The sequence below is a fragment of the Aythya fuligula genome, chromosome 15 (assembly GCF_009819795.1).
Source record: "Aythya fuligula isolate bAytFul2 chromosome 15, bAytFul2.pri, whole genome shotgun sequence".
In the NCBI taxonomy this organism is placed as follows: domain Eukaryota; kingdom Metazoa; phylum Chordata; class Aves; order Anseriformes; family Anatidae; genus Aythya; species Aythya fuligula.
Window position 1 is genome coordinate 6521329 of NC_045573.1, and position 18208 is coordinate 6539536.

The 18208-nt window shown below is 41.6% G+C and overlaps 1 protein-coding gene across 1 annotated transcript in view; it reads right to left on the bottom strand.

Annotated features, from left to right (window-relative positions):
* Positions 1-1042: 1042 nt before the first annotated feature.
* Positions 1043-18208, bottom strand: part of FAM20C (FAM20C golgi associated secretory pathway kinase) — a 57638-nt gene continuing 40472 nt past the window's right edge. Inside the window, exons 4-10 of the mRNA XM_032197520.1 lie at positions 15167-15259; positions 13396-13511; positions 5721-5901; positions 5023-5132; positions 3345-3426; positions 2784-2843; positions 1043-2189 (exon numbers count right to left, since the gene is read on the bottom strand). Of these exons, the coding sequence (XP_032053411.1) occupies positions 1937-2189; positions 2784-2843; positions 3345-3426; positions 5023-5132; positions 5721-5901; positions 13396-13511; positions 15167-15259 (895 nt within the window). The 3' untranslated portion in view covers positions 1043-1936. The remainder of the gene's footprint in view (positions 2190-2783; positions 2844-3344; positions 3427-5022; positions 5133-5720; positions 5902-13395; positions 13512-15166; positions 15260-18208) is intronic.

An 18208-nucleotide genomic window follows, 5' to 3' on the forward strand; every position in this document is an offset into this window, starting at 1 on the left:
GTTTTGCAATCCGTTTTTTCCATCTCTTGGATAAATGAGAGGGAGCGGCAGTGCAAGTGCTGTGTTGCAGAGAAAATCCTCAGTACCGCAGCTGGATCTCAGGAAGTGTAAAGAGCCACAGGGTAACATCGAAATTTTCCAAGTGCATGGACAGCTGCAGGATCTGAGCTATTCTGTCATCTTTGCATGCCATGTATGTGAGAGTCATGGGAATTTAAAATGGGTAGTAAAATAGTAACAAAGGCATTTTTTAGTGATCATATATCAACCTAAGAAGTGAATGAGACTATAGAGCACTTCTTCCTCTTGTTCACAGTGTGAATACTGCTGGGTTATGCTGTAATGCCTATCTTTTAATCTACCTGGCTACAAGCTTTTAAAATATGTGTTTATAAATCCTTGAGAAGAAAGACATAAAATGAAACAAATGACAGCTGAGAATTATGTCTGTGATGAATATTGTCATAATAAATTCTCTCCTCCACCCTAAAGAGCGGTGAGGGATTCCTTCTGTACCACTCCATGTTTTTACAAGTCAAATACAGCCACTTGTTCAATTTATAGCTTGCTTTTGGCCTGAAAGTCTCAACACGTATTACACAAGCTCAGCTGTGCATGATTCAAAATTATTTGCTTGGGTATACTGTGTTTCTAGATAATTTAGGCTGAGATTTCCTACTCTTTAAGGGCTTTTGCAACCCATTCCAGAGAAACTGATCTATCTAAATTTTTTGGGCAGTGTGTCAAGCCATAATCTTTTAAAGGTGTGGCTCTACAGCTTGTTTCTACAGCTATAATTGCAAGAGGAAGGGATGCTGAAATGATAATCAAAATAATGCTTTCATACTAAAGATTAGCCATTTTCAATGCTATGTTCCTTGTTGTACTGTATATTAGTCACCAGCTCCCTGCTTTAGCTTGACTTGCTGTTGCTACAGAAGGGGACAACAATTTAAACAACTACTTCTGGAATATTTGACCGATATACGCAGCTTTGCCCTGAACAAGATCTACAATGAAAAATGAATCCATTTACACGTGATGGCTACACATTTTGCCATATCTTTATTGCACTTTAACCACGTTGCAAACAATTCCACAAAAATGCTGCAAAAGTAAGCCTAGAGCTGCTGAAAGCAGCTTTTTACCCATATATGTATATATTTACACAAAACTATCAAAAGCAAAGTTGAAAAGTAGCAGCTCAGCTATGATAGTCTAGAAAGATAAGAGCTGCCACCTCCTTAAGGATAAATAGTACAACTTGTCATTTTACATCACTTTGTAAAACCAACATTCAAGTATTCCTGTCAATGCACAATTAGTGAAATTCCCTTCCGGTAACCACTGTTTTAATTATTATTATTATTATTATTTGCCTTTAAAAGTTCATAATGCCTTAACCCTTTAAATGCTGAGTAGCTGGAAAAAAAAGAAAGCATTCAATTTAAATAAGATACAGTGGATTAGAGCACTTAAAGGGTTAACACAAAATACTAAGTGGACTGTCACCACAAATAAAGTGTGAGTCACAAAACTATGCTGTCCCTCTTAGTTAAATTTGGTAGGTAGGTCTGGGGTTTCATAGATATACCATATATAAATAGAAAATATTAAGTAAAGGCCTCCTTTCTATACAAAAAGGACAGGAGGTGTTTTGCTATCAGACTGCTGTCTGTCACTGAATATTTTCTCAACCTTTTCATAATCTCTTCTTAGGAACTAATGAAAACGCATCACGTTAGACTTATTTTTCTTAATGAACTAATCCTTTGCAGAGTCTACACTTTACCTACTCTGGGAACAATTACATCTCATTTCTGAATTCACTGAATTCACAAAGTGGCATACACAGTCTTTTGCAAGACTTTTTTTTTTTTTTTTCCTTTTTGAATCTTCTTTATTTGGCTGGTAAAAACGTAGTCTTGCGATTTCACTACCTCTCGGTCGCAACAGTGTTAACATCAGTGTTAAAGTCATTTTCAACCACATTGTCATAACCATCCTTTTCTATACAGTCACTAACAGCCTTGAGGACAATCCGCAGCCGCCTGTCCATCGCCTCCAAGTGAGGCTGGTAAAGAATGGGAGCTATTTTATCTTTTAGCAAGGACTCCTTCATCAGGAGACTGAGTTTGTACTCCTCCTTGGCTAACAACTGTAATCGCAGATAGGTAGACTTCCTTATTCTAGGAGAAAAAGGAAAAAAAAAGCAAATCAGTATTTTCATCACTATTGATCTCAACAGGGCTTGTAGTCAGCATAGTAATAACAGAGTAAAAATGTTACCATGTGATCTGAAATGATCAGAACCAGACAGTGTCATAGTCTGAATTTTCCAATTTTCACCTGGTTAGGAGCCCTTAGAAATGGGCAAAATCTCATGCAAAATTGAAACTCTAAGTATCACTTGTCCTCTGAAAATCTTGGCCAGGGGCATTGAGGAACAAATACCTATGGGAAGCGCTAGAACAAGCTGGAGGGAGTGTTCCCACTTGACTTCAATGGGAGGTGTATGTTGCCTTAATAAAGCCAAATCTTAATAAAGCCTCTCTCACAACAGCTCACAGCTGCACTCCTGCTGGAAGATCTTGATTCAGTAAAGAATGCACTTCAGCACATCAGAGCCAATGCTCAGGGCTAGCTCGGGTCAGACTCTCCAGGCAGGATCACAGCATCTCCTTGTCTCCACGGTTCATAGCAGAAGATGCACTTGAACATTTCAGTCCTACTAGTGGAAACAAAAGTATAAAATGGTGAACAACTACAGAGATGAAACATACCTGCAGCACTGGTTTAAAGGCACCAATATGGAAAGTTCATCATGGGAATATTTTCCAAACCTGTTTAAAGGTAAGAATAAAAATGTGACAAAAGCTGTTTTAAAGACTCACTCGCTCACTTTTTTTTTTTTTTTTTTTTTTTTTTTTTGGAAATGGAAGTAAAAAAATCATAGTTGTCTATCTTCCGCTTAACTGGACTGGAGCTGAGGAAATCTGGACTCCAAGTTCAGCCACTTATTTTGAATAGATGTTATTGTATTGGTGGGTTTCAGTTTTTCTGTTTTGAAACAGGGGAAAAAATATTTATTTTGTACCCTGCTCTACTAAACTGTTCTCCTTATAAACTCTGACTTACGGACAAGGCAAACTTCTGCCTGACCAGCATGTAGGATAGAAGAGTTTGGCTTCCCTTTGGGGTTTGTAATATTGTCCTATTATACACATAATTGGTACTAAATCATAAATCACGGGATGCAAAAATCATCTTATAATGGCTAGTATAAAGTAATTAGTTTGGTCAAAATTGTTTCATTGTTCAAAAAGATTATTAAAGGTACTTACCCTCTTCCATTATCTAAGTGGATAATAAATGTTTCATTTCCAAATTTTTCAAATGTTTCATAGTGATGTCGATCCATGTTACCTATAGAATAAAGACAAAAAAGACCATTCTCACTCAGGCTTGCTGGGTGTGCAGGCTAAGAAAATGTCAAAACCATGGTTCAGCAAGAATCCCAACACTCCTCAAAGGTAGAAGGTGGAGAAAATTACGCATCTACTGGCACTATTCATTTCTACTGTGGAAACCCTAAAGTATGTGATACTACAAAGTGGGCTTTTATGCTAAACTGTACCCATAAATTCCCTGGAGAATCCCCGAACATCTCCTTTAAACATCTCACCATCAGAGCCTCTGGGAGGGAAGATGAGTTTTTCTGTCTCCCTGTAGCTTTTACACTTAAGCTCTAGAGGACCTATCAGGAGACAAAAATAAACCTTCCTACTCTCCAGAAAACCCTCTCCTGGGGTACACCAAGGGAAATTCCACTCAAGCACGATGGCATCTCAATGGCCTGTTCATCCACAAGGCAGCCACATCCTGAGCCAGCACAGCTTCGTCACTGAAAATAACACCAACTGCTCCAAGCCTCAGTCTACGTGGAGCACAAAGCAGCACTGGTATGTATGCTGGGTGCAAGGCTTAGCTTGGGGGCGGGGGGAAATGCACCCTTCAAACAGGGATGTTAATCCATATGACTTCACTAATATTTTTGAGCCATGACCAAATATCCTGTTTTAACTTGGTTAAGAACTTTGCCCAAATTTCTGTCTGTCTGGAAAGCCAAAACAATCTTATGGCTCTAACATGTGGATTAGGGTGCTCCTGGTACAGCTGAACAGCTCTGTTTGGGCACCCACATCGGTGTCCCTTTTACGGTCATGTGTAGAGTATTAGTGTCAAGCTAGGAATTTTGTCTTCATGATCGGGACTTGAGTCACTTCTAGATTCAATATATGGCTCCTGAGATGGGACTTGGCCTCTCCTGCTGCAGTCAATTGCAGAAACCTCAGTAGTGGGAATGGCAGAGGATACATCCATGCTGGCACTTGTCCAAGGATCGAGTATGTGTGCTGGCACCTTGCAGTTATTTTGGCTGCAGCAGGACAGGTTTCATGTGCAAATGTCTCAGTGTTAACCACTGAGTAGGTCTGAAATAGGTCACTGTTATCTACTTGTTAAAAAAATTATTTAATTGTGGTCAGGTTACCTGAACAAAAAAGTTTCCCTGTTATTTACTGCAGTTGCCTTCATGATAAATCAATACTTCTCCACCCTCCAGTCTCAACCCCTAGGTTTACAGAGCAAGCAGCAGTGACTACAGCTGGAGGATGAAAATAATGTGCCAATAAGCAACAATCCTTGCACAGGCACACATTACAATGGCAAGGCACTCACTAAGGCAAATTGTGAAGCCCTTAGCTGCTGTGAAGGAGACTAGCATGACCTGCATTCATCACTGTGCATTTCTGAACATCTTTGTTCCTTTAATCTGCGCTGATGGGAATACATAACCATGTAAATCTGCATTTTCTCATAATCATCTAGAAGGGCATATACTGTAAATGCAACTTCAACCATGCTTTAGTAAATTGCTGAGCTATGCAAAGCGGTGTAGAAAGAAGTGGTTCTTATTCTAATTAAATGTTGCATTTAATTTTTGAAAGAGATGAAACATACCCATTAGGAAATCAAAAACTGTCATATCCATTATATCCAGAATTCTGGTTCCACTGTCATACGGGGGTGTTTGTTTAACCTCTTCACAATAATCTGGATCAACTTCCCATCTGGAAAAGCCGATATTTTGATATTTTATGTGACATGCAAAGCTTACTGAGTATTAAAAAAATAAATTGTTATTTTGTGAATATCTAGTTGTATCATGTTAAATTGAGGACAGGGTCAGGTGGAGGCAGCAGACTCTTCAGGCTGCTTTCAGTAATCCGAGCAACTGTTAAGAATTGTGACTGATGAAAAAGGAAGGAAAACACAAGACTGGAAACTATGCACCTAACAGGTTCAAGATTTAGGAAACCAGCTGCACCATCAGTCAAAAACACTGGAGACTTGTTTAGGGCTGAGGGTGGCAGTGAATCTTTCTCTTTCTGATAGGACTTAGGTCCCACTGCATCCTGTCAAAATCCACTGCAGAAATGTATCCCAGCAAGGAATTATGCCATTGAAGGTCATTTCAGGTTCAGACCACAACGCAGAGCTCCTTGCAATCACAAGTATTCTGTCCCTTCCCAGGAGCTGGACCCACCGAAGGAATGCAAATGTTCTCCTAAGCCTTAGATCAGGTAAAAGAAGCACTGTTTTGTCTCTTTACTGACACTCACAGTGGGTGAACGAACCCTTTGCTCACCACTACTCACTCTGCTTTTTTGCGCTTGTGGTAGGAACGTCTCCAAGGGTTTCTCCAGGTCTTCCTTTTAGCTAAGGACAAATCAGGAAGGAAAGCAGCTAGAGACCCTTCGATCTGATCTGGTTTTCCACACAGGGCGTGCTCAGTTGAGCAGTAGTAGGAGCATTCACCATAGAAGCAGATGTTGTTGGCTGGCAAACAAAGAAAAAGAGTTTTAAAACCTACTCTGAAATTAGTGTTCAAGAATTCATAAAAATACTCATGTGTGCAATGGAACATAAGCAGAAATAAAGTCCTAGCCCAGAACCCACCGTTACCACGCATAGTTCTCTTCCACTGAAACCACTAGAAGACTGATTTATTTCAGTGGCTGGGATCACGCCCTGTGATGAGCTCTTTGTGACTACTTCCAGTTTATTTATATTCCAAAAACACAAAATATATGTTGGTTTTTTTTTCCTTTCAGTCCCAGTCTGATACATCTTTTTGCATATATTTGTTACCCCAAGCTAACTGGGGTGGCTGAAACCCCAAATCCTGCAGCCAAACAATGACACGACCAAAATTAAGCCTCCTTCCAAATCTTGGTTCACTTCTTTAAGAACAGACAAAAACCTTTCATCCATTTACTTGCTGGTGTGAGAAGAACTGGCAGCTTTACCAAGTAGAATTATGTAGCGTGCAGACTCGTGTGGGGGTGTGTGGGGAAGGTGGAAATAGCACAGAAGTAAATCTTTCACCACACATCCCAAACAGAAATTTTCTCCTCCACACATCACATTACTCCATCAACCACACAAAAAGGACCTGCAGCGGGTTTGGGGGTGTGTGTTCCCTTAAAGTTTCCTCAGAGCTCCCACCACACATATCTGTACCACCGGGAACCATTCAACTCTGTACAAGAACCCCCTTCCCACTGGAGGTGGGAGAGAACAGTTCGTCCCCAGACCCCAGCATTGGACTATGAACAATAGGATCATGATGCTGATGTTGTCAGAGTGCTCTTCCTACAATTGCTTTGTGCACATAAAATGTCATTAGAGGAAGACTGTGCCCTTTGCTTACAGTAGCACAAGGATGCAGAAGTCACATTGCTTCCTAATTCCCCCCAAGGCCTCTAAATTCAAATCTTGCTTCTGAGCTACTTCCCCTTTGGGCACAATCAGTGTAAAGGAGGCAGGAAGGGCTGGTGAGTAGATGGAGTCTATTTTCTGCCTGCTGCAGAAGCCCATGTGGCTCCAAGAGGCAAACCGGCGGGGTTTCATCACAGCCATGCTCTGCAGCACCACGCTGCAATGTGCCCCCAGCTCTGGGGCACGTCCCCACAATCCAGAGCCAGCCTAGGTCTGGCAGAGCACTGGCAGGACTGGGACACTGCTGATGTGCGATGCAAGGGAGATAATGGGTGAAGAGGTGAAGGAGCCATCGAGGCAATCCCTGATGCCATCAAGGTAAGAGGAGGGATGGAGAAGCAGGGCACAAGGCTGCAAGTGGGGAAGGAGGAACACGAGAACATGGAGAAGGTCTTGCAATGGTTTTGATTGCATTAACTAGCCATATCACATGGTTCTGACTGCTAATCCTGGAATTACACCAAATAATCGGACTAAAAGGCTGATGTTTTACCGCTTGGCAGTTTCTATTGGCTCTTCTTTCCCAAGCCTCTATTAATAGTCATCAGATTTGTCCATTACACTGTGGTTACTTCATGCTGGACACACACTTTTCAAATCCCTCTGTTGTGACTGGCTTGGAACAGCCACACACCTTTCTGTCCTACAAGTCCTGTACAAGTCCTACCCGAACTGCACATTTACCTTCACACAGTTGGCTCATACCAGTTAAACACATCCTGATTCACTCCAGAAATATTTACCCTGTAGTCAAAATCCTCGCTGACAATTACTGAAAGAAAAGTGCTTAGGAGAAGAGAAAATAAAAAACAGAAATAACAAAAGCAAGAAAGGGAGCACTCAGAATGCCTGCACTTTTCCTTCTGTTATTAAAATGTTTTATCATGCAAAATACACTTTACAAATATTTTTAAAGCTTCTCCTTATATTTAAGATATACTTAGTCCCTTAACAGTTTAATTAAAGGAACAGTGGTTTGAGCCTTCCTGTGGGCTAAGAAATGACCAGGTCCTTGGCCATAAAGCCACCTGGCATGGTGATTGCTGATGAACCCCAGCACAAGCCTTGGCACAGCTCATCGCATGATACACGTAACTTCTAAACAGAAACCCCACTAATTTTTCCTTCTCTTCTCCAGGTTAAATGAATCTGAATCCCTCAGCTTCTCCTTGTACCCAGGACCACGTCAGTGTCTCTCCTTTGGACTCCACTCAACTTCTTAGCTTAAAATCAAGCAACATCTAAACAGACCCAACCTAATGCAAGCTGTGGGCTCACGGCCCTGTAGTCAATGATCTCTCATGGGTTTCCTGTTCAAAAAATGCTATCGCAGCACGGACTTGGCGCAGTTTTTACAGGGCTAACACAGGTGCCTCAACTTGCCTTTGATCATCCTGGCAAAACCAGGAGGGCTTCATGCCTCCATGTGAACCTCTTCCATAATTCAGGAGGAAAGTGAAAAGTTGTCCAAGCACCTGCGGGCAGCACTGTGAGCTGCAGATGGTCTGCGAATGGGAGGATCAGAGTGGGTCATTAGGAAGGCTGGGATCTTCCCAGCCAATAAAAACTGGGGGAAAACATCTGTGATTTATACCTTTAAAAGAAATGCTTGCAGACCAAGTATTTCAAGGGGCTCCAAGATGCCACGAGGGATGATTTACAAGAAATCACATACAGATGCTGCTGCTCGCTGCAGGCTAACACAAAAGAATTAGGAGATATGAAGAGATCCCTGATTTCCCAGGCGCCTGCTGCCTCGGTGGGAAGGCACAGCTCACCCCTGCGCTGCAGCCAGAGCTTATGTTTGCGCTGAAGCTGCAGTGGGGCTCCTGCTTTGATTTGGCTGTGTCAGCACCACCTGCTCCTGTGTGCAGGGAAGGAACCTACTCGTAGTTATCTTGATCACCTGAGACAATTTATCTTCCAGAGGCTGGACGACCTGGCAGAGGGAAGCAGATGCGTGGTTATCTGCAGCTGTACCAGTTCTGTAAGGAGCAAACAGCACAGTGATGCCCCTCCTGCTCTGCCGCAGCCTCTGCTGCACACTATGTAAATCTGACCTTTCCAGAAAGGAATTATATTAAACACATCATTTCGCACAGCGGGGAAGATAAATACTGTGTTTAATAGTTTGCTTCCGAATTTAACTTTGGGAACAATGAAACCCTGCTTGGTATTGTCAACGGAAGCAACTGGGACTAATCATCTGACAGTAATCACACATTCGTATCCAGATAAATCTTCAGGAAAGCTCGGGGGCTATCGCAGCCATCGCATTTGCTGCTGCAGGGCGACACGGCTGGCACATGGGCTGCTCTGCTCCCACTGGGCTCCTCCGGCTATTGACTTTCCTGCAGAGCCCCCACTGCCTTCAAGAGGAGCCCAACCTCTGAGTGATGGCAGGATGCTTCATTAGGACAGCAAATGTGCGGTAAAAACACAAGCATATTTCTTGGTGAGAAGTTTCTTTTGATGACAAAGCCTTTTCTGACATCTGGTATTCTCTCAGACGTATAGTACTTACTTTCCATTACCTGTCTGATTTCTGGAGGTAGTGGAGGTGACAGGGTGCTGGATCTCAAGTGATTAATAAAGAAATTAACTGCTTTGATGGACACAGGATATATATAATGATATGTCTACCCTAGTTCTTATACACAGCAAGTGAGATGAAGCAGCCCGAATTATCTGGGGAAAGATTTTTAAGGTTTCTTAAAAATGCAGAAATAAAGAGGTACCCAAGATAGAAAAACGCAGTTCTCATTTAGGACTTCAAGGTGCAGTAGCAAGCCTCTTGGAAACCGAAATAGGTGACCCACATTCTGCACAGCATGCCGAGTGGGAAATTCCAGCTGGAGACACAAACCCAGGGCTTTGATGGGAGGCCCATGCTGAGAGCGGGGTTTGGCCTTTGGAAGGGAAAAATGAGAGTCCCAAAGCACAGCTGCAAAAGGAGCAGCCGCCAGGAATTTGTGCTCCTGTGGGCTGGGTAGATATGGCAGCAGCAGCAGTGCTGGCAAAGCAGAAAGGGATGTTCATATACTGTGAAATGTTCAAATGCTGCGCATTTGCAGCATGTAAACTCCTTCTTCATTAAAAAAATACAAAAAAACACCAACAAATAAACAAAATTGTTTCCTCAAAGCACAATGGAGGCAAGAGAATCCCAAATGGTGTTACAAATGTCTGACTTCCATTATCTGAGGATGAATGGTCATGATTTGTAATGAAATCCATGCAAAAATCACCACGCCTGTTGATCGAAACTCCACCTAATTACAACAATTAAGAAGAGAGTGTCTGTGTACTCATCTGAACATTTTCTATGCATCACCCTGATAGCTGAACAATAATTCTTCTTATGAAGAAAAGGAACAAGTGGAGATACCTTAAAGCAAATTGCTTGGCAGAGCAATTCTTTTATTGAGATTTGCATGACTCTTAATAGAGGACATTTAGCAAGCCTGTGCAATTCAAGCACTGGAAAGAACCCTGAATATTTACTAAGCAATGCATGAAAAGATCTTTCATTTACCTGCTCAAAATAATAGCTAATTCAGAATTGCTATTGTTTGCTAAGAGGAAAAAAAAATCCATAATTCCTAGGAATTGGTTAATATGAACAAAAACATAATGCTTACTAGCTGTGTAACATTGATTTCTTTAAGCTGCTGCCTCAATTATTTCCAAAACGAAGGCTGACATCATTAACATGTCTCTTTTTTTCCTAGCAAATTACCATTCATTTGTGAAAGTAGCAGGGCTACTGCAGTCTACCCCACCGCAAAGGATGTAAAATTAATTTAAATAATTACTGACCTAATTCCATTTCTCATGTTTAGTCCAAACTGCCTGGAAGAGCGTTTTTCTGCAATCTGCTTTCTCTCCAAATGCAGCCTAATGCATCGCCTGACCCCGTCCTGCCCCTCGCAGCCCTGCCTGCTCTCAGCCATTTGCACTCCCCGGTGGAAGGAAGGATGCTGCGTGCTGTGCAGCAACATCTGCCGGCAGCTTTGTGGCAGTAAGAGGCCCCTGTTTCCATTCCTGTTGGGACAAGCGAGGTGGCACAGGCACTGAAAAGCAGGGAGGTGTCTTCCAACACATCCCCACGCTGGTCCAGAGAAAAACACCATGTCTTGGTGAACATCATCAGTCATGATGCTCATAACGAACCCCTGAAGGTTGGACAGGGTTTTCATTGCAAATGATGGCCTCCCGGCCTGAGAGCAAGAGTTTTGTATGAAATAAATTACATGGAGGGCTTGTTGCATTGCTGTCCGACACAGTGTGTCCCCAGTCGCTGTCACCAGGCACTGCTGGGGATGGAGGTGCAGAGCCAGAGCCGACTGCAAGGCAGTCCCAGGGGGCCTCGACAGCTTCATGTGGGTGTGCGGAATGGTTCTTGCAAGGATCCATGTAGCACAACAGAATTAATTGCTTAATTTAGGGCTTTTATTACTTTTTCATTAGGCATTAATTAATGCCTGCCTTTTAAGGTCAGTATGAAATACAAGACTGAGGCTGGGCATATGTTAATGAGAATCCTACTAATTAAATGGGGGCCATGTAGGAAAAAACTCTGGCAAGTAACCAAAATGATTTAAGCAAAGTATATTGATTTAGGAAATGTAAAATTGAAAGAAAAAATAATTGCTTAAGCGTTTCATTCTACGGAAAAGCCTGATTCATAGTTAATCAAATATTTTAATTGAATTTATCCAAGACCTCTAAATAAATTTGAATAAAGGATTATGCTTGGATCATCCTTTGGATGTCTGGAATTTTGTAATGACAAGATAAAGATCTTCATCCGAACCGGCAGCATTAACTCAGCATCGCTGGGCTGTGGCTGCTGTAAGCTGCTCGATACCCGAGTACAGTTTTGTAATTCTCAGAAATCGCTCAAGTTCACCCCTAACCCTTCATATATAACCTGGAAAGACTAGAACGCAAGCAAGCCTACTAATCCTTGTCTTACTTGCTGAAATGCGAACAAAATGCCTTATATTTCAAATGAGCCAAAGTATCTTGTGCACATGAACAACTGCAAGGATTTTTGTCATCTTTGAGGGGTAATTATTTGCCTACAAACAAATCAAGTAAAAATAAATAAATAAAACATAGACAGAGACAGAGGGAAAGAAGGGGAGAGACAGGGACTGAGACAAGTGCCCAGCAGTGCACACAGAATGCCTGCACAGAACATTTGTGAACACTCTCAGCAGTATGGGTAAAACTGGAGCACATGTGATGTGTGGTAGGATGAAACCTCTTGTAATTGTGTAATGTATTTCACAAGTGAAGTTACTGGAATTAATAACGGTCTCCTCAGCTGTGTCCTGCTAAAAATAACAGCCATAATAATGACTTTATTGGAGCTCAAAACAGTGCGATGAACATTTTAAGAGAGAAAGCTCTGTAGTGACATGGCTGTGCTTTGTAGCTATCAGCAATAATACTGCTACACTGGGAGAAACTGCAATGAAGTCTTTGGGTCTTGGCTTTGGGGATCTGGGATAAACAACTGCTGGCCAATGGCACAAGCTAAGGAGAGAACCCTGGAGATTCCCACTCCAGATTTCCTGTTTACACAAGGCATAGCCCAAGTTCAGCAACACATTTGCACACAGCTGAACTAATATCAGCTAAGCTCACTGGACATAGCTAAATGCTTCAAAATGAACATTTCTCTATATGATCTTTCCCTATGAACATAATTAAGAACGTACATTTGTATCTTAACCTAGAGCTTAATTCCACTGTTTCAGCACCCCAGAGGCTACCACCTCTCTCTCACCTTTTGACCGTCTTTACCTATTTTTGTATATTCTGGGACCAGGATGTGGTTTTACCCTGTGTTTGTATAGTTCCCACCCTGTGGAGCTCTGTCCTTGGCGAGGGCCACCAGATGTTGTGAAAGAGTGAAGGATAATAGAAATAGAGGGAGGTGATGGTTCCTGCAGTCAGTCCTCAAAGCAAGTACGAGACTGGGAACAACTCAGATCAATTCCAGTCCAGCCTCTGCACAGCTGTGAATGTGAGCCGGAAGCAGGATACCTTACACATTTATTGCCTTGATTTTCTTTCAGACTCCTCTTGTAATAAAAACTGAGGCACATGACTCCGAGAAAATTAGCTTTTGGTCCTCCAGTAAAAACCAAGAGATAAATGCATCTGACCACCAGAAGTGATGGATAACATACCACTAGAAAAAAGGTCTAAATAACTAATGGGCTAAGTAATAAGGTTTGGGGTAAACTGAGAGCAACAGAAGAAATTGCTTTAGAAATTGCTCTGCATAAAACATTTGTTGAATACATTGCTTTTGTGAACATAAAAGCCTGTCTCTGTGGATAATTTGTCAAGGGGAAAGGCACTCAATTCAAAACAATAAAGTCTTCTTTGTAGGCTATGTCTCCACATTTATTTTTATTCAAAGGTCTAGAAGACAGTTCTATTAGAAATATCTGAGCAATTAAGCAATCTACGCATCGTTCCCTTAAGTACGTGTTCGGCGGGATAGAAAGAATACAGTGCTATTTCCAAGACTACCTGGTGAGATGAAAAACGTTCTCCACAGTTTCTTGTCGCGAGTAACATCTCGTATTTCTCTCGTCATGTTAACCAGTCTACCTGCAACTGGTGGAACGCGACGGAAATCCAGGATCCTGGGAGAAAGAGTGAAGAGGCAGTTTATGTAAAGGATTAAATTATAATGATAGTGATAGGTTTTAGGAAGGTTCATTACACTCTGAAGGCACATTTATCTGTGGCCTTTAAGGAGTAAAAAGCCCATCAACTTTAAACTGAATAATCCTTCTGATAATATGCTACAAAATACGTCCTGAATATGATCAGCTCTGACTTGCCTACATAGGATGAAGCAGACTCAATATACAGAAGAGGATGGGGACACACTGTTCCATAAAAAAAAAAAGCAAGTGGCATAAAATTCCACAAATAAGAGACAGCAGAGACTTTGACCTTGTGCCAATTCAGGATTGTTATAACAAGCATTTTGCTCATCAATTTTTAAGTGACTTGAGGAACGGGATTTCTGCCTCTTTCTTCCATAAACTCCATCTAATAGATTTAAAAACTAGTACTCTTTTTTTTTTTTTTTTTTTTTTTTTCCTGACAGTCTTAGTACTTGTTTGATTTATTTGCTTCCACTCCTCTCTGTTTAAATACCCTTACACCAACCTAATCAACCTCTCCAAGACTAAAAATTTTCCCAGGGGCAAAGGCTGGGTAAAGAGCCTTTTTCAACCCCAAACTCACCAGCTTTTGTTACGATTTTCTACACTGCTTTTTCTGCTTAACATGTGGATATTTAACATACCTCCCTGCAGGAACTCCATTAATGTTTTTTCCTACAGCACCATCTGCTTAAAATGACAATATAAAATATGAAACAGAGGGAATCAATGCTAAGGTCAACAACAATAAAATACAGAAGATTTTTTAAGGATGTGACCTGCTGATAGGTTCCCTCATCCTGACCACCAAACCAGAAGGCACCAATAATACGTACCCCCAAATAATTTGTGGCCCAAAACTTGAAACTTTTGGAAGGATGTTTCTTGGCACTTCAGAGTGTTCTGTTCAGTTCTAACTCAGACTGTGAAATGCCTGAAATGCCATGGTTTCTAGCCCTACAATTAATAGTTCCTCATGAATTAATTCCTGCTTCTAATCTGGGCAAGCCCCAGCCCATTTCCAGTCTTGGACTATCCAACAGATTCTGCTCTACCTCTGCTGGAGGCACATTTTCAGCTAACAGGAACACGGGGTGAACATCAGTGTCTTCTCCCTCCTACACTCTTGTGGTCTCCATATTCTCCTGACATGGGAGAGCCCCAGCTGTTGGCTGTGAAACCAGAATCCCCTTTCCACTGCAATTATTCCTCTCTGAACACTCACACAATTCCCCATGCCTAACTTGGATTTGTGTGCCCTTGAGCTAATTAGGGTGAGCCAGATTCCCATCGTACTTGTGCTGCCTATTCCCCAGGAGACTGGTCCTCTCCGTATGCACTTCATGATCACAGGGGAAATTCATTTCTCAACTTCCCTTCAATATAATTTCTCCTTCTTTTTAAGAATTACTTAGTGCCAGGTTTCTCATTCCCAGAGTAAGTCGCACTTCCTAATTATTAATCTACTGTTTCATCATCTTCTGTTTCTTTTATTCATGGTGTTGGCCAACCTTTGTTCCATCTTCCCCCTTTTTAAAAGTAATTCAGTTACAGAGCAGGGCAAAGTGCAGAAAGTTATCACAATATTTCTATTTTTTCTTTTAATGTAAATCCATTTTACTTGCCTGTCCAAGTGAAATGCTGCTATTTCTGCATTATGCCTTTCATAGTCTGAGAAATAAAAAAAGTCAGGCGGTGTTTCTTGCTCTCTGGTTTGTCTGCAAAGAAAAACAAGGGAAGTGTTTTAATGAAAGGTTAGCATTTCTAAGGAGCAGTACTCAATCATCAGCATGTTATTCAGGAGTTCAGTATTGTTTGCTTAATGGAAGACCTTTAAATACTTCTTCTGAGCATTATTTGCAATGTAGCCTTCATTTTAACTTCTGTTTTAAACTAACAAAAAACAGTATTCCACGACTTGTGCATGGAGGCTGCTGTCAAAAAGCTATTCTACTCAAGGCTCTCGCTCTATTTAACAAGATCTATTTTATCACTCTCAAACATTTCATTAGTGATAGCGGTGAAGACAATGTCATTTCATTAAATTATCATTAAATGTAATTATGAAATTTCCAAAAGTAATAACATTTTTCTTTCATCTTTGGCAGCCATGTAGCTCCTATCTAAAATATGACTCTCCCTTTGTATTACTTAGAGCCAAAAGTGACATGTTTTTCTCATTTCAGAAGAAATGGGATCATTGCAGTTTGACGGCCATGACACATGTCATGTTTCAAAGAACATTAACAAGACCGTGCTCCAGAGAAGATGCAGAATTTGTTGTTTCTTCAGTTTAAGAAACAATAAAAAATGTCATTCTGATGGAAATAGAAAGGCTCAAGCTTGAACACCCAACTACATAGAAAATAGAAAGTTCTGTATAGCAGGAACAAATTTCTGTCTCATTTCAGGCAATTTCCAGTCTTGGTGGCTTTTAGATGGAGCACAACTCAGGCAGTTGACCAGTAGAATGTCTGGGCCCTACCAAGACCTGCATCATATCCTTGTCTGAAGTCTTAAAAATGAAATAAGGATTGCAAAGCTGTTCTGTACAGCATCTGCAAGGGAGGACACTTCCCCAGAAGAGGAAAACATAATTTTCCAAAGCTCTTTCTCATTCCCAGCTGTCACAGGTGGCCAGCTGACAGCTCGTGCATCACCTGTGCTACACACTGGCAATTAAATTAAAGCTTCTGCGCCAGGACCTTGTCACATGAAAGGTTTTGGGGGTGGTGCTGGTGCAGAGCTCAAACCTGCAGAGAGTTTGCAGCAAGCTGCACTTACAGGGCTTGCTGGGAACCCAAAGCTGCATCTAGCCATGCTCATTTCCACCCAGACCATGATGACTGATGGGGCTGGTATGCCTGCGAGTCCCCCACGTCCACTTCGATGAAGAAACCAGATGAGTCTTGTGGTTTTTGGTCATGTGAAAATTTTGCTATGCCATCAGCAGATTTGAAAAGCTGATACCCCTTCTCACGAATTATTCTTTACATTTTTTTCTTAGCAAGGTATTCCATCTCTCCCTAAATGCTGAACAATTGCCATCACAGATAGAAAATCAAGATATTTGACATATGCAGTATTACAGGAGGTCAGAGAGGTGTCCAACAACCCAGTGATGCCCCAGCCAAAACAGCAGGGACCATTCTGGTGGTCACGGAGTTGGCCAATGCTTAGCAGATGTTACAGAGGAAATCAAATCAGTACTTTAGCTACTGTATCTGCCCAGGGTTCACAAGTAGACAAGCTTGGCATAAAAGCTTGGCATAAAACAAAATAAAAAAATAATATTGTGCATTGTCTCATCATAACTGCAAAGGCGGGAGGATCACACCAACAAGGAGGAATACAGGAGAGCCAGACGCCTGTGGCAAGTCACACAGCGCAGTGTGTAATCAAGACAAGAGCTAGAAGAGCTGCAGCCTCGTTGTGCATATTCCCATCAAAAACGAGCCCTGAATATAAATGCAAAGAAAAAGTTTAAGATATTTCTGTTGGGAAAATTACACATCTGTGTATAACTTCCCCTCCATTCCAGGTTTTAAAATAGTCAATTTCTTCAACAAATCAAAGAAAAAAAGACTCATACCAAGCTTTTGCAAACTTTACACATACCAGCACAGCCGACAAGCTGCAGAAAATATAATTAATTAGCTAATCAATGCCATCTGCTTTTTATCTCCCAAAGACTTTAAATGAATTGTGGCTGTTCCTTTACAAGAAAATCTTACTCCAGAAAATCAGACTTAAAGAAAGGGTCGATCTCAATCTTGCAAGCACAGCTCTCCCCATAGCCCCACGACAGCTCAACACGCCAGGCAGCCAGTACATCACCGCTGGGATGGTCTGGTCTCTCTAATTTCACTCTCCTATTTGTTCCCTGCCACCCCCGGCAATGGCTGGGGATATTATTCATTTGGGAATAAGTACAGTTCTCCTGCAGGCTTCGACTTGTTTGTACATATTTCTCTCCTGTCATAATGTATTATTAAATGGTGGCGCGCCCTCCTAGAAAATCGTGAACTTGGTTGCCCTAAAACCTTCAAAAATGGACACCAAATCCACAGTGCAATCTATATACTGTAAATACCAGTATTTTTTCAACCTGACTATAGATCATGAAACAAACTTCTAAATTCCTTCAGTGCTCCAGGTGTTTCTAATCACCTACAGAAGAACAGCCTCCAGCCCCAGTCGCTGTGTTCAATGCCTGCGGCGGGCAGGCAGGGCACCTGCTTTGCTGTCTCTGGGAAATATTGGGTTCTTCTGAATGCAGGCTGGAAAGAATATTTTTCAGCTCCAAGCTGGCTTTTAAGTTCCTTTGCAAAGCTCTGCGGAACTTCTATGTATGAGGTCCTCTCCTGAAATAACCTTGAAAAATCCTTTCTGATGACATATTCCAATATCCCACTTGAGAGAACTGGAGCCTTGCTCCTTGGATCTGACCTTAGCTGGCACCAGTTTTATTCAAACAAAAATTATCATTAATTTGATGTCTGTAGCAGCAGCACCTAAAGAGATTTGTTGGTAGCTCCTCAGCCACAGCAGGCTACCATACCACCAGCAGACGCTAACACGTGTGAAATCGTAGCCTAGGGTACACAACTGAATTTTAAAAGCCACATGAGCCTAACACAGCACTGAATCGATGGAATCAATGGACC